Raw genomic sequence first — 22571 nt, 5'->3', positions numbered from 1 at the left:
AAAATATTAGGAGAAACAATTCTCATGCATGAAGCATCACTGAAGGCCTTCACTGCAAAATTTTTCAATTTTCTTCAGAGATTCCTCTTTCATAGAATTAAACTTGGACTGTAATTGATCTTTACTAAGCTGCACATTAAAATCTATCCCAAGAGGTGTACAAAACTGTAGACATCATACTCCTCTTCATGTAATCAAATCAGGACGGACAGACTTCTGTGTTAGTTCACATCAATTTAGCTTCATGCCAATTTAAACGCTGCCCACAGTAATGAAGGTTTTCTTTCTTCACTTTCCTGACTAACAACATTCCATTTGCTTCATAACATATTTCAATAAATTGGGAAAAATAAAATTGCACTTTAAATTACAAAATGTCTGTATCATGTTTCCTAAACTAGAAATTACTGAGATGACGACTTAGATAACTTCAGTAGTCAGCAGAATCAGAGTACAGTAGCATGTCTTTAGATGCAATTAAGTGCAGTTCTGAAAGCATGAACTTGCAGATACAGAACTCCAGCACTTTCCTTAGAATAGCTCTGAACAGTCTCTAAAGGGGGTAGCAAGTTCCACTGCTGCTTACAACAGGGGCCACTCCACTTGCCCACAGTCCCATCATTCATCTTGAACCCAGCAGCTATGCTGAGCAGACCTGAACTCTTCTGCCCTTGCTCCCTGCAAAGCCAATGCAGGGAGAGAGCTGAGACAGTAAAGACACTGGGGACTTCCAAATGTGAAGTCTTCCCTGGATGCGCTGTTGCTCAGCAATGTATTTCCTTCCTAGCCACCTCTTTCCCTATTGGAGTGCTCTTACCTTGTACAAAAGCTTCTCCATTCCTATAGTCAGTCGTTTGTTACCCATTTTTGTTTCTCTTAGCTGTACTAAGATAATTCTTAGTTCTCTAAGATGATTCAGTATGTTTTCATTTATGTTTGTGGTATTACATAACCACGGAGCTTAATTTTCATGCACACACACACAGAGTATAATGGGTTATACTCCATTAGTTGTTATTCTGCATGGGTTACTATTCTGTGCATAGGAATAACCTTAGTAAGACTTTACCCCTTTAAGAGAGTTATCCATCCACCTTATGTAGAATATTATTTATTATTTTGTAAAGGCATTAGGGTTATTAAACTCAATCCAAATAAAAACCACATTAACATAAAAAAAATATTGTCATTACCCGTAACTGAGATTTTTCTCCAAATATATACAGAGCTGCTTGTCGTCTCAAAAGCTGACTTTGCAGGAAAGTGCTGTTACTGTAGGAAGCAGTGTTATCTTTCCCTGCAAGTCGTGCACCAACATCAATGAATGGAGTCTGCGTGTTAATAAACCGGTTGCTTGAACGAAGACTTGCCCATACGCCTTCATAAAGATGAAAAATATTTAAAAACCTCAGGAAAACATCATTATTAAGGCATATGCTAAAACATAATTTGTAGAGTGTTTGAACATATCATTTGCATCCCTCATAGAACATAATTAACAGTACGTACTGGAAAAAAATATTTTCTTAACCAAAATGGTCAAAAACATCCTATTGCACTATTTAACCTAAGACATTAATGAAACTGCAAAACATTTTCTACTGCAGAGAAAATGATTGCTATAATAGCAATAATACAATGAAATTAATCACAATCTGCAAGTAATTAATGTCCATTAAAGCCTATAGAAATGATATTGCTAGGGTTGTTCTTGTCAAAAGCAGGAACAAAAACTTGATGCATTTTCTTGTCAAAGACCTATTATTTTGGGAGTCTAACTAGTAAGAATATAATCTAACTACCTTCTTCAAAAGTAGATATAGTATCAGTTAGAATTCTCTGTTACCTAGAGTTCCTGTGTTCCTTTCAGCTACACAATGTAATAATACCAAACATAATATATGATAATGAAAATGTATATAAGGTTGATCCATTCAAGTAAATTTGAGGTTAAGTTATTCCATATTTACTCCTTAAGTGTAATGATTAAAATGCAGAATGCCATGAATTTTACTCTTTAATAATCCATATCTAATAGACAATTAGAAACGAAAACTAATTTAAGGAAGTTCTTTTTTTTTTTTAAATCACGTGTTTCATGACTACATTCCTGCAGGTGTGACTATGATGGTTGTGTGAGTGGAGAGAATGTCTAGACAAGATCACAGTCTAACAGTTTCACACTGGCAGCAAGATCACCATTAGTGTGCACAGACATCTCAAAACTACCAACAACATGAGGTTGAAGCAGAGTAGTGTGATGTGGCACCACAGACTTGCATCTCAAAGCAGAACAGCCATACCTGAGTGGCATTGTACAACCTTGTAACATCTCTCAACAGCATTTTTAGTTTGTGTTTGTGCCTTGTTGATGCAGCTTTACTGTCATTTCCAGAGGAGGAGATTCCTGCAGCACAAAGATGTGCTCTGCTCTGTTCATGTTTAAGTAAGTTTTGTGATTTTAACATAAGATAAAGTAGTGATAAACCAGATTGCCAAGGCCTGTTTAGCACTAGCAGAAGAAACGACAAGTAGTAAATATTTTTCTGGGTTTTGTGCCTTAGGTAATAACAATGATTTTGTGAAGCTGCTTTTGTGCATCCAATGTGTGGTATGTGAAAGGTACTTGCTTTTCAGAATATAAATAGCACTGCTTGATAATCAAATTCCTTAACGTGCACTAAATTTGGCATTCAAATGGCATTATAAAATTCTTTAACTCAATATGCAGTAAATCAGATTATTGCAGGAGATTCTTGTCCATAAATCTGTAAAGCAAGATATCCAAAAGAGGCACCAGAAATACCTCGTAGTAGCAGAAATTCAGATCCTACAGCACCTAAAAGACCCTCCAGTGCCTTCAGGGAAATCAAATAACACACATAGCTAACATTTCTTGCACAGAAGAAGAAAAGCTCTAGATAACAGTAAAATTCCATTGAGATGGCTCAGCCAGCAAAATAATTTAATTCTATTTTTTAGAAGCAAGATTATGTTTCTGTTGAGGAATCATTCTGTACACTAATGCTCAACAGGGTCTTGCCTGCACAGTTTAGCTTGTCTGCCTGTCTGACTGCTAGTCCTAGATATGAGCAAATGAATAGGAGTAACTGAGAATGGTTGGCTCGGAGCTTATGAATTGGTAACAGTTTTAAACAGTTTCCATTTCAAATAAGCACATTTTGTGAAGTAATTCACATAGTAAGGTAGTATGTTTAATATAAACTCTTGTTTCACACCTCAACAGAGGTGTGAGCTACAACAAATAACAAAGACTTTAGAAAGCAGAAGTCACAGTAATCACTTACTAAGTTATTTCTTGTTCATTTGGTATGAAAAAATGCTAGATCCAACACGGACAACTGTCTCCAAAGATTACATATACAAAAATACAGTCACTTTATTTACAAATGCAAGCCATCATTAGCACCTTGAGCACATCAAAAGCTACAAACCCAATTACAGATACATGAACAGATGAACATGTTTACCAGTGATGGATAACAGTGATTAAAAGACACAATCATATTTTTAGTCTAATTTTGCCTAATATCTTATTTTTCATTAGCAGTATGTAGTTTTCATTATTTAGCCTATACTGTTTTATTAGGACTTTGAAATTTGGCAGAAATCAACTTTTCCCTGTTCACTAACATTAACAATAATTTTTTTTAAAGTTCATAGTCTTCATATCTTGGCTAGTGGTATCTCAGCTATCTTAGCTACTAAAGCAGTAAGACTACTAAATGCTCTTCTGCAGAATTAATTCTTTGCTGTTTACAACTTTCACACAGAAAATCTACATTTTACTCTGCTTAGATTATAACATTATTAAATAGGCGAAGTGTGTGACTAATCACTGTCACTGCAGGATACATTCAATAGACAAAAAAAAATCCTCAAAACAAACAAAAAAAGAAACCAAAACCCCACAACATTGAAAAAAATCCCAAAATTTTGTTAATAGAGAATGGAGGCTTTTTGTCAGTAGTACTTTAGCATGTATAAAGATAGCATTGTAGTTATGGTGATGGTAGAAAAGAAAGTGCTTTCAGGACAAAGAATACAGTACCTTGGTGGACTCTTCCCTTAGTTGCTGATTTGGAATTGGAATGAGTGAAACATTTATCTCTGTACCCAAGCACTGGTAGGTAACAGTTAAGACAGAAGAAGGAGGAATGGAATGCACATTTCAGCGAGACACATAGCAGGAGAAAAGAAAAGGGTTACTTATTAATTTCCAAAGATCTAGTATATATTTAATTTCTTTGTAGTATATGATTTATCAGACAGCACAAATCTTAGTCATCACAAGACAAAACATCAGTCAATCCAGAAAACCAATATAAAATGGGAAGGAAGAACCCATCTATCGAACCAGAGTAATTTTCAGTGTCATTGCAATAGTTTCAAACATGCTGCACAGCCATCATGTGCTTTTCCATAATTATACCAAAGGAAATGTAATGATTGAATCATTCTGCTGAATACTTTATTTAAAGCTTCTATCCAGCTGAAAGTTAGCTTAGTTCTAAATCCCAACCTCTGACTTTTAAAAAACTGTTTTACTCTATTTTAGGTGTATCATTTCAAAATCAGGTATATAACTTCAAAATCAAATCTGAGTGCAAGATTTTAGTTCTATACAATTGCAAATATATTGAAGGACTGTGTAAAAGTATATGCCATATCTATGATCTATCACACTGAGAGATTTCCTCCCTCCTTGCAAAAATTCTCATTCTCAGTAGGAGCCTTCTATGCTTAGCATAAAGTATATATTTGGCTCAAATGACACATGCACACAAGCGACTATTTTAATACAAATATTCTATTAAAACATACCAAAGTGTTAATGTCTCCTACTTTTAAAATAAATGTTTGAGCTGTCTTGGTATTTATTAATCATAAATGCCCTACTACTTTTCCAACAGCAGCAAATCATACCGAGAAAACTTTATATTCTAATAGATTACACAGCAATGCCAGGTAAGAAGTGCTGTTCTGTAGAACCACACTATAAATTGTAAAACATTATAAGAAGCAAAGGTTCGCACTTTTACTGAACATACAATTCTTGTAAAAAATAGCAACCAAGGTCTTGCCAAAAAAGGTTTAGGAATGAAAATGTGTTATAAAAAAATAAGTCAAATATTCGGCCAAATATTTCAGATCAGAAGCTATTTAACTGGACTTTAAGCAAACACTATGCTCTAGATAAAGTAAAAAAACATATCTGACACGGACAAAAATATTCAGGACAACTGATGAGTATTCAGAACAATGATGATTTTTTAAAATGAGAAATACTATTCAAACACTGGCATGTATCTTTTAACTTATATTTTAAAAATATGATCATTAGAATAATTGTCTGTCAAAAAAGAGAGAAAATGTCATTTTCAATTGGTGTATTATAGCTGAATGTGGCTTTTGAGCCCTGGTATACTTAAGAATAAAAACAAGAAAAGAGGGACCCAGAATCAAGACCACAAAAATACTGCTATTTTATTTTATTTTGTATAGTGCTGTGCATAATCCATAGCTGCTTGATATGACAAAGTAACTAGTTAACACCTTTGTCTGTTTTTTTTTCTCTTTTCTTTTTTGCTATTCTTAGGAATATATAGGAGAGAGAAAATACCATTTTTAGACTGTCTGCATGAGTCTGTTTTTTCAGCTGACCAAAACCCTGTTATTGCGGCTCCTGCACATAATCTTGCAACACAACTTCACACATGAAAGATAACTATCTGTCATAAAGTAGCAAAAAACTTTGCAAAAATAAATTGCAGTTATCAATTTATTTGAGAGCAACAGTTTTAGAGATTCTGTATACTTTGTGTATTTCAGAGTTCCTTCTAAAAGAATTGTGTTAGCTTATCTAAAAAAACCCGGTGTTTACTTCTGTCTAGGGACATACTCCCTTTGCCTGTTCTGTCTTACCCTCTCAACTTCTCACCTCACTAGGGCTCACATTGTACTTGTCAAACATTCTTGTTTCAGCAAAATTCTCATGTATCCTGCTGAACTGTGAACAGACTGCAGATACTGAGCTGTAATTACACCTTTCAGATATACAGAGCAGGTGTGGCATCAATCCAGCAAGACACAAGATAACTTTTCTGCCCTCTTCTGATTACTGGTGAAATTCAGCCAAGAGACTTTAATGTCCAACAGAACAATGTCTGTGACCTAGTGCTGCCTTGAGAAACCTTTTTTCCTCACTGAGTAGCAACAAACTCATCCGATCACACCACAAATGATAATGCCAGAAACCAGCAATAGTTATTTCAGTAATCCTTTTATCTTCAAAAGAAAACTTCCACACAGTCAACCAGCAAGCTTTCCCTTACTTATCTGGAGCACCTTCACAGCCCCTCAGCATCACTCTGCTGTTGGCACTTATGTTGCAACATGGGGGGATGGAATATAACCAAACATCTGCTGTCAGAGATCCAGCATTTTCACTATTTCAGTACCGAGTCAGGCTGGGCACAGCCACCAATTTATCTAACAATTCCAGTCACTCTTAGCTCCTGTTCTTATAGGCCCCCAGCCATTTTACCTAGCCAATTAAAACCAGTATGTTTTTTCATCTCTATATATTACAGTAACAGGACAATGAACAGAAAGCAAACATAACTTTTAGATATGAAATAAGCATATACTATGATTAATGAAAATGCACATAATTTTCCATTTCTTGGTGATTAACTTCCCTTCCTCTCTTGTCTTCTCCAACAATTCTCATATAACATCTCTCTACAGTGCTATTTTCCTTTCTTCTTTCTCCCTCTCTCCTCCCTTCTTCCTTCCTCTATTTCTTAAAGCCCACACATATCTTTTGGAAAAATTTCAGTACAAAATTGTTTTATTCTTCCCAGTATGAAGCTACAGTTTTTCTATTAATAATTTAGGCTGAAATGAACTCAGCAGGTCAAAGTAGGTCTAACTCTTTTAATATGAGGTATCAAAAAGGAAGAAAAGCAACATTTAGATGCTTAAAAATAATTGTAAAAGGAGCCTTCAGGGGAAAGGTAATAAACAATTATAAAATGATCACTTCTGGGAAACAGATTCATTCCTATCCTAACAAACATCTATTTCAGGAATCTGATGCACTAATTTATGCACATGTTGCACATAAAAAGCCATCAGACTAGAGAGTAAAAGTAATCGGAATCCACACAATGAAGGCTTCTTGTAGAGATGACACTGATGAGCCCTTGTACCTAAGAATAACTGTCTCCAAAGAAGACTCTGTCTCCTTACTTATTATGTCTGGCCATGTAACTGGCTCCATTACCTAGAGTAAAGTTATTTAGATCGATTATTAGTAGAATTATGAAGCATCAGCTACGCTTTACCCAAATGCCAGAATGATCTCTACTTGGAGATTTTAAAGTTCATTCAATCCTAATATAAAATACACATTTTCAGCCCATACATATTAAACAAATTAAAAATATGGATAAATCACAAAGTATTTAAAAACATAATTCCTAACTAGTGTTAAATTTCCCACTAATGTAAAAAACAAAAAAAGCTTTAATTTAATGGTAATTAAGGGACTTAAACAATTAGGTTAGTCCCTTAAATAGGGATTTGCCTAGTGTTATGGACTGACACTACTCTGTAATTTCTTTCTATTGTTTCACAGAGTAATGAATCTGTAAGCAGTGTAACTGGTTTTATTTCACTAACATTATTTTATAATTTATTACTTAAAATAACAGACTTTGAGCTAGGCTTACTAACCTCCTCGAGCAAAGCTATTGGATAGATTTACATCCAAATGTCCTGGCACTACCTGCTTAAACATAGTAGACATTCTTGAAGCCCTCGTTTCAGTGCCTAAAGTCAGCCAAAAAGAGAATAGAAGATTAAAAAAACTACTACTTAATATAATTGATAAAAACCCCTTTTTCACACAACATAGCTAATTCTTTCCCATTTTGTATTTTAGATTTATTTTTTAAGAGATGTATACATTGGCAACAGTATGGAGAAGTTAGAGCTAAGCAGTCAGCATATTTTTCAACAAATGAAGCAAAGCATGCACACTTTGGAACCAGTGTTATTTTACAAGAAAAGCCACTGTTTGGCAAATTACAGTAGGCAAATTACCACCAACTGAATAAGACAAGACAGCCAATTTCAAGTCACATACTCCTCTTTCTAAGATATTGGAGTTACCATCACATAAGCCTTACCAAATTTCACCTCATAATAACTGAAATAAAGAATGGATTCATTTCTTACCAGTTCTACATATGCATAACACAAATACTGAATTTTGAAATACTTCACTACAAGTAAAGCTCTACTTGGACATGACATTAAAGTCCATTATGAATATGCAGCCCACGTGTAACTGCCTATATACTTCCCATTGCTGCTGCTGCAGCTAAATAATGCATCTGTTCAAGACTATTCTGAGCATGGCACTGTGTATTTTCTCATGAGACAAAGCAGTATTTTGCATTCTCTTCAGTTTTATATGCACAGTTTTCAATTTGGGTAATTTGTTCTAAAATTGTTATAAAAGACTTCAAAGTGCATCTTTCCTTCTGCTATACAATGCAATCTTTATGTTTGATATGAAATACCAAAAAAATCCAAAACCAAAGCTGGAAACTTTTGCCATCTTGATATTCTGGGAAACTGTTTTATTTATCCCAGAATTGTAATAATTACCAATGCCTCAAGACTGTCCCTCACACTCAAGTGAATTTCATCAAAAAGTATGACCCATAGGTGGATAATTCTTTACTGAAAGATTACAAATAATGAAAAATGTTTTGGGACATATGATATCCTTCACATATGGAAAAACACATTTATTGCAACTAAAGAGTGAATAATCTGAAAAGTGTAACAACAGAATTCATATGAGACAATGAATTAACACCAAATCAGAGAAAATTCACTTTTTAAGTTAACCATTGTAAAGCACTGTATAAACCAATTTTACCTGGAGACAGAGCAATTGTTGGTCTAACAGTGAGAGTATTACTACCATTCATTTTGCAGTGGACGGATATCACATTCAGTAAAGCTTGCAGGTATTTCTCCTGTTCTATACTGCTTGAAGATTCTAAAGAAGCAGGAGCTAGAGTAACAATAAGAACGTCATACATTAAAATACATTTATAAGTATATAAAATAGCAAAATAAAAAGCTTATCATGTAAAGCAGGGCACAGAAAATGTCATGGATTGTCTATCAAAGGTTCAAAAAAACATTCCTTTGACGACAAAGAACATCACCTGGCTGCAGTGAGGCATCCAGCAATGTTCTCTTGCATTCCACTCCACAAAGCTAAACTTCCAAAAGAGTCTGTTACCTCATGGTCTATACTTAAAACATTCATCATCACTAAACAGTGATCCATACAGACAGAATGGAGATGATGTAGTTTTCCCTTCACTCTCAGCATGGAAAGTAACATTTCTATTTTTTTGCTACTTGTCAGCAAATTTCAGCCTTTTAAAAAAATGTTTAGAGAACAGATAACCAAACATCCAGATGTTTCTTTAACAGAAGTAAGTTAAAACCATGCTCGGCCAGCTCTTCCTCATTCCAGTAAAGGAAGGTTACTTACCTATAAGTGGAGGTTCCTTGACAAGTATTACCATTAATTGAAAGCATAAATACACTAAAAGACACCAGTGTTTGTGCACTCTGCTGCGTTTAGAAACAACGGACACAATTTAAATGTCCTTCAGGAATCCTACACCCAGAATCTGACCTTTTTAATGGAATAAAGAAGAGAGGAAGGAGGATGGATAGTGCATGCACAATTGGATAACATTAAGGGATTCCCAATTACGAAAAGTAACATTCCTGTTCCCTAGTGATAATCCACCTGCTCCCTCACCAGTAGGTAACTTCAGGAAGTGTCTTCCCCACATGCTTAGGTAACTTGTAGGAGGGGTGCGCACTGTCGTGAGAGCCACAATTCCTTCTCTGAAAACCTCTGAATAATCTTTTACATGCATGTAGTTTCAGATGACTACTCTCCAGATCTCAGAAACAGAATTATTTTCCACTTGTTACTGATGCTGTTTAAGCTGCTCTAGACATGAAGAAGGACCATTTCAGAGAGAAAGTGGCTGCAAAAGACTGGAAGAAAGCAAAGTCAGAGAGGAGACAGAAACAGTTTAAAAACAGTGGGTGGAGAAAAAAAAAAGAAGCAAGATGAGAAGGTACAGTGCTCTGAGAAATACTGAAGGTAACACACAGTCCACTTAAGACTTTAAAAAGTTAAGAAATCTACACACAGAACACAGAACGAAAGGAAAAAACCCTCAATAATAATAATAACAAAAAAACAATAATTTTAACCAGAAAAACTCCACTCATTTGTGTTCAGGTGCAAGGACTTACAGAAAGGGAGGGAGATAAAGGTCAGGTCCTGGGCCATACTATGAAGACAAAAAAGTGTCCAGTCATATGTTTTTCAAATACCAAGCAAAATTTTTTTAATTCTAGTTTATTGTAGCCACCTCTAGACTTGTTATAGTACAAAAATGTCATAGCTGCTTAAACCAGCATTTGGTATTTTAGCACAAGAGGCAAGATTTGGAGTAAGAGAGCATCAAAACACATTGATGGAGCACATTTTAACAGACCACAATGACAACTTATAAATAGCTTTCTCCAGTGATGAACCAATCAGATTCTATGCTGGATACCAGTAGACCATAACCTAATTAGCTGAAGGTGGCAAAAAATATTTCAAGATAGTCCTGTTAAAATTGGTGTCTGAAATGGAAGTACAATTAGGAAGTGATTAGATAATGTACATGCAGGAAACACCATGCTGTTTCTGTCTGACAAAGTGGAAAAAGTCTGAAGAAAAACATTACTTCCTTTTCAAGTCTTAAGCAGGGCTTACACATCCTGAAATCATAGAATCATACAATGATTTTGGTTGGAAGGAATCTTACAGATGATCCCACTCCAACTCCTCTGCAATGGGCAGGAACACCTTCCACTACACCAGGTTGCTCGAAGCCCCATCCAACCTGGCTTTGGACACTGCCAGGGAGGGGGCATCCACAACTTCTCCAGGCAACCTGTTCCTGTGTCTCATCACCCTCACAGTAAAGAATTTCTTCCTAATAACTAATATAAATCTACCTGCTTTTGGATTAAAACCACTCCCCCTCATCCAATCACTACATGCCCTTGTAAAAAGTCCCTCTCCAGCTCTCCTGTAGGCTTGCTCCTTCAGGTACTGGAAGGCCTCTATAAAGTCTCCCACTTGAATCTTCTCTGCGTTTCCTCATCCTTGAAGCATTGCCACAAGTCAATTAACAACTTAGTTAAATGAAAGAAAATTAAATTAAATGCCTAAATGGAAGAATAATGTCCTTACCACTTGCACTTAAAAAGTTTTACCTTGCATACACTTTAGGAAAGACTCAGGAGATTAATAGCTTGAGTTATAGCACCTGTTATTTAACTGGGCAGATATCTGAATTAAAGACAAAGGGTAATAATGTCCTCGTGAAAGATTACAGATAGAAAAATCGCTCTTCATCCTTACCACCATCACACAGTGCTTAATAAGAGTATATAAGACTAACATTTGAATTACCATGCTTATGATACACACCACCACAAACCTGTGGAACAACTGGTATAGCTCACAGCTCTCACAACTGCTGTGTTAATTATTGGTAGTAGTTCACTGATTCATTTTATGAACCTTTTCATCAAAAATGCATTATAAAAAACCTAATTTATTACCTTGTTTGTCATTCCAACTAAAATGCTCCCACAAAACACTGAAGAGACACAATGAATCAATGCTATTTCCATGAATATTCAGCAGACAACTAGTGATTCAGAAATTAGCACTGCTAGCCAGTCCAGACTCTGTCTAATGTAAAAAATTATTTTTCTAATATCTCCTGAATATTTAATTTTGAATGAAAATTTAATTTTCAAAATTAACCTGATATACACATAACCTCATATACCTAAGCATTTTGTCTGATGGAAACTGTTCTTTACAAGTAAGGAAATAGTGGTTTTCATAAAGATACTCTGTCAACAAAAAATTCAGGAGGACTATGCAGAAAAGAAATCATGTAATCTTCAAATTATTTTTATGCAACTTGCACATATTTATACAGTATGCTTATTACAGGTTTTGGAAAGTAGTACAGAACAAACTATTCATTAGAGTAAAAGTTTTAAATTGTGTTTTAATCATTACTGGGGTGGAATGCAAACATAAACAGGACCAAGGATTTTCATTGTTACCTTAATGAGTTCCTGGTAGTTCAATTCTACCTCATTGTTTCTCTTAACAAAAAAAATATAGCCTCATTCTAGAAAAATCTGTAAACAACTATGAGTTTGATTAAAGAGAATACTGCATTTTTCTTCAACAACATGCCAAATTCATTTTTGGCATGAAATTACCTCTGAAGAAACTATCAGCCTACGAGATATAAATCTAGGCAGTCACAATAAGTATCCAGAATACTGCCTGTGAATGATGAAGGTCAGCTAATGTTCTTTCCAAAATTAGTGTTGTCTTAATGTTATGATCTTCAGAAAAAATATCTATGCTGACAAATCTTGTGCTTGCACAAGTCTTGTTCAAGCAAAGGCAGATATTTACTTCATTCAAATATGCCTTAAAAATACATCTGAATTTTTTCTTTTAAAAACCTGTTTTATAAAAGGAAGTTAAAAGTTAAACTAATATTACAATGAAAAACATGAGAAAATCCAACGGATAATGCTCTCTCTAAATAACCCCCTATTAAAAGGACAACATACACTCATTGCATAAACTGGTGAAAAACAAAAAACTGCGGAAAACAGGGGAAGTTTGGACTGCGTTTGGTAAACATCAGCCTTTAGTGAAAACTTTTGATACATTCGAATTCACTGACATTTTCTGAACCACTTTCACACCATTCAGGATCTGCTTCTTACATACAATAACTAAACTTAACTAATATAGTATCAGATAATCATTAACATCTCAGATTTTTGATTCAATCACATCACTAATTCCCCCAGAAAAGTTTAGTATTTCTACATAATATTACTTATAAGGAAAGCCTAGCTGCATCAACTCACCTGTAGTATGTGTATTTGGGGATTTAAAGAGGCCAACAACACTTTTTCCATGAAAGCCCCCAGATCTAAGTAGAAGAGTACTGGTTTTAGTGTTCTTCCAACAGACAACTGGTAGGCGATTGTGCCGGTAACAGCGAGCAACTCTCTGCAGACTGCTGTCTTGAACAGACTGAGGCACTACCAGAAGCCCAGGATAACTGTATTGACAAAAAGGTGCAAAAATGGAACAACAACTAAAATTGCTTTCAAAATTCTAGAAAACCTAAATTATTCTATGATTCTATACATTAATTTATTCAATTTTAAAACTTCTTTTTTTACTATTTGAAGAAAATAGTTATGTATAATTATTTCTGAGGCTTGCTTTCTTATTTAGGAACAGAACAGATTTTACATGCAAATATATTACATAAATAATTTCCAGTACCAACACAGAAAGTTATGGAAACCATAGTGAACGAGTGAATTCTACCAGCTGACTTCATTGTCAGAACACTGAAAAACAGCCTAATGACTTAGACAATATTATATAAAACCAGAAGAGGGGAATTCCTCCAAAAGACAATCCAGAATATCTACGTTAGTCTCCTCCAAAAGGCCCAGGGGCACTATCTTTCCATAGGCTACAGAAAGAACCTAGAAAGTCTTTCTGAATCTCACATTCTTGAATACACATGAAGCCACCAGAAGATGAAACTCTGTGTGGAATACAAATAGCTCCAAAGTCACAGGTTGAACAATCTTAATGCAGACAAAAATTTTCTCAGCAGAAGTACATAGCATGTGTTAAGTCATCTTTATTTTCAACAACGTGACTGGAAATTGGTAAACTCACCTCCTGCAAAGTGAATACATCCTGTTCAGTGCCGTTATTCTTAAGTATTCTGGTTTTGAGCGAGAAGAGTTACTGCTGATGGTTCCTAGTCCCAAACGTTGATAGTCTCTGAAACATGCTCTTTCCACTAGTTGCTCCATGGTTGATTTTTCTGATGCTTTTAGGGTAGCACTTGTGTGCAGCTCGCTGTCATCTGAAACTAAAGGTAAAAATCTTTATAGCTTTGTTATAGGGAAGGCCAGCACCTACATGAAAAAAGATGCTATTTTCTTCTTAACAAGGAATTAGTTTGTCTTACAAGCAGTGATGAATAAGAAGAGCTAAGACATACACACTACAGTTTACAGAAATAGCAATATTAATATATTAATACTATTTTCATCAGGAAAGCTGAGTATATTGCACAATTACCCACTGCACTTGTGACTGGCTTGGCTGACTACACTCTTCCTAAAATCCTGGAAGAATTCCTCATATATTCATTTGAACTGAAGGCAGATAATATTTCAACAATTCATGAAAAACTATTAAACTCACAACTGATACAAAAATGTATGCAAGACAGAATAACAAAAAGATGTGCACATAAATTCATTAAACATCCAAGATAAAGTGGACCGTGCAATGCTTTTAAACTACCTTCAAAAGATATAACAATTTTTTTAAGGCTTCCTTCAAATAAAAAGTGCTGTAATTTCTAAACAGATAACTGCTGGCTTATTTATACGTCAGTTTCAATGCCTTCTTCAGCAGTACTTTTCAAAGAAAAGAAACCCTTTAACCATAGAGATAAAAGACATTTCTTAAGTTCAGACTTCACTGAAGTTCAAGTCAAGCAAGGTCTTTGTACAAAACCTGCCACCTGACTATTTCCATACACTTCTGAAAGCAGATTTACTGTTTACAGCACCTATCAGTTACTTGCTACCACCTCAAGCATTGAAATATGTGTGTTTGAGGTGAAGAAATTCTACATGAGATACTGAAAAGCATATAAGGATAAATATTTAAAACAGGACTTAAAAAACCTGGAAATTAAAATAGGAATAATAGGAATAATTCCCCCATTTTACTGTTCTTGAGATACCGGCATTTGTAGAAGTGGGTTTTATAGTTTCTATTTTATATAACATAACAGTATGATCACCTATAGGAAACAGAGTTTAGTAGTGATGAGATTCTAAAATCTGAAAATAAAAACTTGGGGAGGAACTGGAGGGAAATGAGGTGATTACATGTTCATGCAATGTGGACCAGTTAAAATGGAGTGAAAAAAGAGCCAAGAAAATGATCAGAATTCTATCAAGACTAATAAAAACATAACTGAAAGGCTGTTATCTAATACCTAGAAAAGAAGAGAGAAATATTTCAAGAAGCCATAAACTCATTATATCCTTTAATCAGAATGAAGGGAATCATCTCTTCAATACACACATGGTGGCAGAATAATAAGTGAAGGCTTTAAATTGTGGCAAGGAAATGTATTGTTCTGAATATTAGAAAGTTGCTTGTTCTTCTGCAACAGTAAAGATAGTTAAAGCATTAGTACAAATTGCCTAGACTTGTGGAACCTTCATTTTTGAAAGCTTCTAGTAGGTAAACATCTACCAGGAATAGATGAAGTATGTTGATCTTGCCTTGAGGCAGACAGATGGAATAGATGATCTCTTGAAGTTCCAACCCTATCTTTTAACATTTCTTTTTTTAAGCCAATGCATCACCTGCTGCAGATAGTTCCTGTTTGCTTCATTGTTGGTACAGCTGCATTGTTTCCTATGATTCAGTTTTGGAGACTTGTAAACAAAAAGTCATTCACAGCAGGCAATATAAAAGAAATTGCTTTGTAGTTAATTGTGGTTAAACAGCAAATTTCCTATTGCTATTTGTATTCTGTCAGATGCAAAGAGTTACTACTGTTGTCATCTGACTGTACCTGAGGTGTCAGTGCAGCATGGAAAGAAAAGTGAACTGTCAGACTTTGATCACCTTATACATCCCCACTCAAAACATCTGGAAAGCATCAGGTAGGAAGCCTCACAATTTATATGTTTATATTTTTGTTAGCAGAGGAAAAAAGTGACTATCACTAATGTTTATATAATACCTGTGTTCATGAAAGAAGTCAGCAATGCAAGAACTTAAAATTTCTTCACCATCAAGAGCCGTACAAATACAGAGTTATGATTGTGCTTGGTGTCTCTTGGTGAAGGGCACAAAATCACCCCTAAATGACCCAGGTACAGCTTATCCAACTACTCCTGACCCAAAGACCCAGAAACATCAGAATATGTAGTAACTCAGCACTAAAGGAAGATGCTGGAAATTCAATTAATAACAATTTTTCAGCACCATAGAGAAATTCCCTATTTTGTAAGCCTCTTTTTTTTGCCTTTTTTTGCACCACATATCTTGAATGAAAGAAGAGGATCAGTACTTCCTAATTTTTCTGGAATGGCTTTCTTCCATTTTGGAGAGAAAAGAGAGAGCACAGTAACATAGTCCTGCTTGAGATGACTGCTCATAAGTCACATAAGCTGCACTGCACATTGACTAAATATTCAGAAGAAAAGCTCGGCTTGTTTGAAAAAATTATTAGTGTATGATAAACACTTCTTTATCTGAGATCCTTTTTTTTTTTAAGAAAAGAAAGATTGGTATGACATAACAATACCTGTTTATGTACAGGAGAATCTGGTTCCCTCTAGTGGCTTATTATAAATTAGCACTGGTCCAGATAAGGATATACTACAGCAGCACATGGTAGGAAAGGAAGTATTTGGAAGAAAGTCAAACTCTACACCATCACATGAACTACGTAAAGTGCCCAAATCTCTTTCTACCTTCTGTCCCCAAATCCTTTCAACCAAAATTTGGAAAAACTGTATTTTCAGTACTAATGACTTCTTCTGCTTTCAGAAATCATGTATCACTTTCACATCTGCAAAAGTCACTCATAGTATTTGTTCTTTCTTGAACCTCACCTATTACTGTTCCTCATCATTATTTCTCATGACATCTGCAAATAATCAAAGAGAAATGGAAGATACAGCATGTTTCTGTGCTGTTCCATCTACGCTATGATGATATGAAAGACGACAAAAAAGATACTAAGTACAAATAATTTGAGAAAAAATAATCCAGTACTTTGCTTTACCCCTGGATGAAGTCAACTTCCCCATTTGCTTTGTCATCATAAAACACTAAATGTATTCCTTTGAAGCCTTTCTCTTTGTTATCTAGGCACTCTGCAATTTCTTCTTGTAATTCAATATACTGGAATAAAAGCATATTAGGATAGACTTATCAACCAACACAGAAAATCATGTTTTGCCATTACCAGAGATATCATCATCTTCATTCCAGCCTGCACGATTCCCTCTTTCTTCCACTATTGTGCCTGTCTTCTTCTTTAATAAATATTGGCGTCCAATTGTCATCTTCCCAGCACGTTTTGCTCCTTTCACAATGCTTTTTGAGAAGGTACTACAAATTGACAGCAATAAAAATATTTAGAAAGATGCATGTGATTCTCCCCAGTAGCACAAATGGATTTTTAAATGAGTACACTTAACCAAATAAAATATATCTCAGACTTTTTCATGAGAAATAATGACAAAAAATTATAACCTCTGGAAAAATGACATCCTGTATGAATTTTTAAGCACCAATTTCATTATTTTGAAATAAATTTGTGTATATTATGTCTAATGGTAATGAATAAGCAGACATCACCTTTCTTCAGGTATTTGTGTTTTGTTAGCAATGTGATAAAAATCTACGAAGTTGACAAAGTAAAGGCTGGAAAGACAGATATTACCTTAAAGTATTACAATTCCACTACTAGCTTGGAATTCTACTTTTCTGTGACAACAAAAACAATAACCAGTGAGTCACAGGAACTACCACTCTAGAACACACTAATTACCTAACTAGTCTAGTAAAAAAATGTATAACATCAAAAGAATATCCAGAGCTCAAACTCTAGATTAAAAAAACCCAGACAACTGTACTGAGTGCACTAGGGGTAAAATTAATTCTAACCTACATTAGGTTATTAACCCATAAAGCAACATACAAGAAATCAAATGCTCTGTTGGCATAGTTTGCATAGCTGAAGATGCTTTTTACAATTTGGGCATTTTACAATGTAATAAGGTGCTTGTTCAAATTTACTGCAGCCAGAAATGTGGATAAATAATATCTTTCTGTACTGAATCACCATGTACATTATATAAGTCTACTTATTACTCAGTAAATATAAAAAGATGTATAGTAATAATAATCATCATCACCACGTTATTTTTAATTTCCTGGAAACTGCTTGAATTGCCTGCAATTCTGCAAGGGTGTCAGACTGTTCAATGTATTTGACAAATACTAATTAAGAACATCAGTAATAAAAAAAAAAGAATTACTATACCGGAATGAAGTGTTCTTTTCTTTTTGTTTTGGTAAAATTATCTGTGGTGCTGTTTGCCCAGCTGCAAATGCAAAAGTGCTGAAGATAGACTGAGGATAACGGAACTTCATTAACTGTTTCTTAAATATTTCCACCACTTCAGGACTTACTTCTTCATCAAATGCTACTTTAATTAACTGCATATTAAAGACATGACACGTTAGAGACTGAAAAAAAATAATAATAGAATTAGGGAAATTAAAAGATCCTAAAATATATTAGCAAAATTCCCATACCTATGCAATACTATGTGTACTGGAAAATATACAAATATATGTACATACATCTTATTGATTTTCAGAGTAATAATATTGCTTATTAGTTTTTTCATTAAACTCTACATTTATGTCCTAACACTTTACTTAGTATGTCCTAAATACTAAGGTATTTTCATTAAAAGAAGCATCTGGAATTCTCATAATATCAAACAGAAAATATTTTGGTAAATCCAAATTCTGGTACTGATAATAAGATACCTACACAAATACAGCTCAAATACTAGTTGAGTGCAACAGCTTAGCTTGAAAATATTCTGCTAGCTCTGACCCTATACACTGGGATCTAAGGCTGGGAATGCATTTCAAAGGTTCTCATCAAATCACCAATTTCAGCATTCACATGTCCCAACCATTATACTTCCACTACTTAGTCATTCCAATTTTTGCTTCACCTTACAAAGTATAGAAAACTGCTAAAAATAAAAATATAAGTAGTGAAACCTGATCCTTAAAAAGGAACTAACCTTCTGCTACTCAACACTGATCTAGTAGAAACATTTTTGAAAAGGTTTTTCAAAAACAATAAATAAAATCCTGTCCCATCATCCTCAGTCAAAAGGATAAAAGTGGATAATGGATAAAAAAGGGAAATAAAAAAATATATAGAGAAAAGAAAATCCATAAAAGATTCCCCAAAGAATTTTAATGTGGAAAACCCAAGAAATATCCTAGAGCTTAATTTCTCAGTGCATACCTTTACACCTTTTGAATGCCTTTTGCTTGCCATCTAGAAGGTGGATTTCAGCATTGCTTTTTTGATTTCACTTGTTTTGAAAATACTTTCCAAATGACTAATAAATCTGTCCTAGGACCTCCTTCAAAGGAGCTTTTGAATCCTTAGGGGTTATACTGATCTGGAGTTTTAAGGACACTAAATAGCATAACTGCAGTCAAAACCTTCTGAAAGTCACAATTAATAAACAAAGAGGAGGGGAGACTTCATACTGAATTGAACTCAAGCTGTTACAAAGGAAACAGAAAGTAAACTGTTTGCTGACTTTTTTGTTCTCTTATCCTAATACAAAACTATGCTAAACAAAAGCAAAGATGATGTTTGACCAGAACCCAGCACTAAAAACACTGAGTTGAAACATGCTAACTATTCTGGCAAAAAGATTTCTGGAAAATAAGTCCTGAGGAAGTCTTCTCAAAAGTCTACACGAACAACTTTTTTTTTGGCCATGTTACTCACTAGTATTCCCAATCTTAAAGCTTCTGATTAGCATATTGAAGGTTAATAAGCTTAAATAATGTCCATTATTGAAAGGAACTAGTAAAATATATGTTCATGATCTGTTTTACTATGTTTTCAAGTGTTTTTGTTCTCAACGCAAATACACTTCTCCAGTCAGCCAAACCAACAAGGTATTTCATATCTTAGGTATTACAATCTACTTTCAGTCCATGATATGAAATTCTTTGCCTTCAGCTTTCTGTCTCTTAGGTTTTGAGCACAGTGAACACCACCATGGAGAAGAAACATTTAGGGAAGATTTCAGAGACTTCATGACTCCTGATTCTTAGGAGTCCCTCTCAGTTGACCACCCAGCAGTAAACACTTTTGCTCAACACACTGACAAACAGGAAAGTACTGGAATCTATGCCCAAGTCAGGCAACTATCAGGATCATACAACCTGTATGAGACCAAGTCATACAGAAACTCACTGGTTCTGGCAAATGTGATTGGTAAAGACCTTTAAGATCAATCAAGTCCAACCATTAACCTAGCACTGTCAAGTCCACCACTAAGTCACGTCCCTACATGCATATCTACACCTATTTTAAATACCTCCAAGGATGGGGAATCGACTACTTCTCCGGACAGCCTGTTCCAGTTGTTGACAACCATTTCAGTGAAGAAATTTTCCCTAATATCCAATCTAAAGCTCCCTTGGTGCAACTTTATCCATTTCCTCTTTTCCTGTCTCCTGTTACTCGGGAGAAGAGACCAACACCCACCTTGCTACAACCTCCTTTCAGGTAGTGGCAGAGAGCAAAAAGGTCTCCCTGTCAGCCTCCTCTTCTCCAGGCTAAACTATCCCAATTCCCTCAGCTGCTCCTTGTAAGACCTGTGCTCTAGGCCCTACACCACCTTCCTTTTCCTCCTGTGGACATGCTCCAGCTCCATTACCTTCTTGTAACAAGAGACCCAAAACTGTAAAATGGTGACTACTCTAAAGATTCCTGGAAGTGCAGCTTCCACGTGGGATGTACCATGACTTTCTCCTATGGATTTTTACAGAAAGCTGATAAAGTGACCAGTCTTGAGAAGGAAGCAATATCTGCAGCTTTTGCAGATTCATTCCATGTAGAGCGAGAAGAGAGATAGCATGTTTCCACAGGCCTGCCTAGGCCTCTATTTACTCACATTATAAGATTTTGGACACCAAATAGTCCCTTACTTGATACAAAATTGAAAGCTGGGGAGAGGAGTGAAAGAAATCAAATACAAAAATGGATACCCTCTTTAAATATCAACTGCACAAAGAAAAGCCAGGGTTTCTATGAGAGGACTGCATTCTCTCATAGAATTAACTTTACCGGGCAGAAAATTCTGCTCCTCACAAATAACAAGACAAAGTGCCCATCATAAGTATTTTAAGCTGTGCTGTCATATAAATTTCTATGAAACTCCCTTTTACCTGAAATGTAGCTGAAGTGATCTGCAGCCCTTCCTGCATACTTTGCTGCAACTGGTTCTGTATAGTGATCTTCTTTTCCTTTGTAACAGATGCAATAGGAAAGCTTCGGATCACTGTCTGTTCTCCAACTGAGGGCCACAGAATTGTATTTACAGATACTGGTTAGATCACAGAATCAGATCTGGTTTGGTGACATAGTACTTTGAACAGGTAAGAATGAGTAAGCACAAAGCAACATGAGAATAATGGTACAGAGTTAGTTTCAGGCAAAATACTTGAGAAGTTGCTGAGGTCCTATAGTATTATTTGTAACCTGAACTACTTCTTAGTTTCAGCTGAGATGGTTAAATAAATATTCTCATTCCTTCTGAGTCTTTCTACATGATGGAAATGCACCCCCAAAAGCTAGGTTGATAGAGGGTGAAGAAACAGTTTCAAGTTTAGTCAGATTTCATACTGCATTATACAACTTATAAACTACTATTGATATCAATATTGGTATCTTTACATATGACCATGAACTTTCAACAATAAATTAATAAATGTATACATCTGTATCTGTTTGCTTAGAAATGGCAGATGTGAAAATATGAAAACTGATTATTCAGAATAGCTATATCCAGTATATGTTAAAAAGAACACTTCATTTATTAATAATCATTTTAGGGAGAATACTAACTCATGGATATTTTTCATTTAACACCAATTCCAGTGGGTAAAAACCTGTTTAATGACAAGCTAGAGGTAGTGGAAGCTGCAGATCTCACGCTGTATGTATATACATTTTTATGTTGACACTTGAATAAGTAAATGGTCCAACTCAAAGTCCTGCCAATCTGAAGGATGTCAATTATCACTATTTAATTTTTCTTACCCAGTTGATCATGAGGAGTGCCTTTAAATATAATTCTGTAAGTGGTAAGGAACAAAGCTCCTTCAGCAGGGAGGATGTGAGGACCTCCAAGCAGTCCTCCTGTGGCTTCCTCTCTGCCATCAGGATCCAGTAGCACACGGAGACCTTCACAAACAAATTCTTCTCCTGGCAGTAAAGTTGGTCGTAGAATTTTGGGCTGATGCAAAGAAATGAAAGCACAAGTGTAATAGCAATACCAGTGTTATACTTCAGCCTAGTTATAATATTTGGCTTAAAAAGCTTCAAAACAAAATTGTTATGAGACTGTGTCCAAAGCAGGGAGATGGAATTTGGACTCAACTAAGAGAAATGGGTCTGAAAAAACAGTGGGCA

At 35.1% G+C, this 22571-nt stretch overlaps 1 protein-coding gene across 10 annotated transcripts in view; it reads right to left on the bottom strand.

Moving 5' to 3' along the window:
* SBF2 (SET binding factor 2) overlaps positions 1-22571 on the bottom strand; it is a 196127-nt gene that overhangs the window by 24020 nt on the left and 149536 nt on the right. For 4 of the 10 annotated variants that reach the window (XM_071762584.1, XM_071762586.1, XM_071762585.1 and 1 more), the window contains 10 exons: positions 22200-22395; positions 21326-21453; positions 18366-18541; positions 17283-17428; positions 13946-14144; positions 13111-13307; positions 8978-9115; positions 7762-7857; positions 4073-4144; positions 1194-1378 (listed from right to left, as the gene is read on the bottom strand). In XM_071762584.1, coding sequence (XP_071618685.1) covers positions 1194-1378; positions 4073-4144; positions 7762-7857; positions 8978-9115; positions 13111-13307; positions 13946-14144; positions 17283-17428; positions 18366-18541; positions 21326-21453; positions 22200-22395 — 1533 coding nt within the window. The remainder of the gene's footprint in view (positions 1-1193; positions 1379-4072; positions 4145-7761; positions 7858-8977; positions 9116-13110; positions 13308-13945; positions 14145-17282; positions 17429-18365; positions 18542-21325; positions 21454-22199; positions 22396-22571) is intronic. The other 6 variants (XM_071762587.1, XM_071762589.1, XM_071762590.1 and 3 more) reach the window with 3 other exon arrangements.

Source organism: Heliangelus exortis, chromosome 18 (genome assembly GCF_036169615.1).
Source record: "Heliangelus exortis chromosome 18, bHelExo1.hap1, whole genome shotgun sequence".
NCBI lineage: Eukaryota > Metazoa > Chordata > Aves > Apodiformes > Trochilidae > Heliangelus > Heliangelus exortis.
This window is presented reverse-complemented; position numbering and strand designations above follow the sequence as displayed.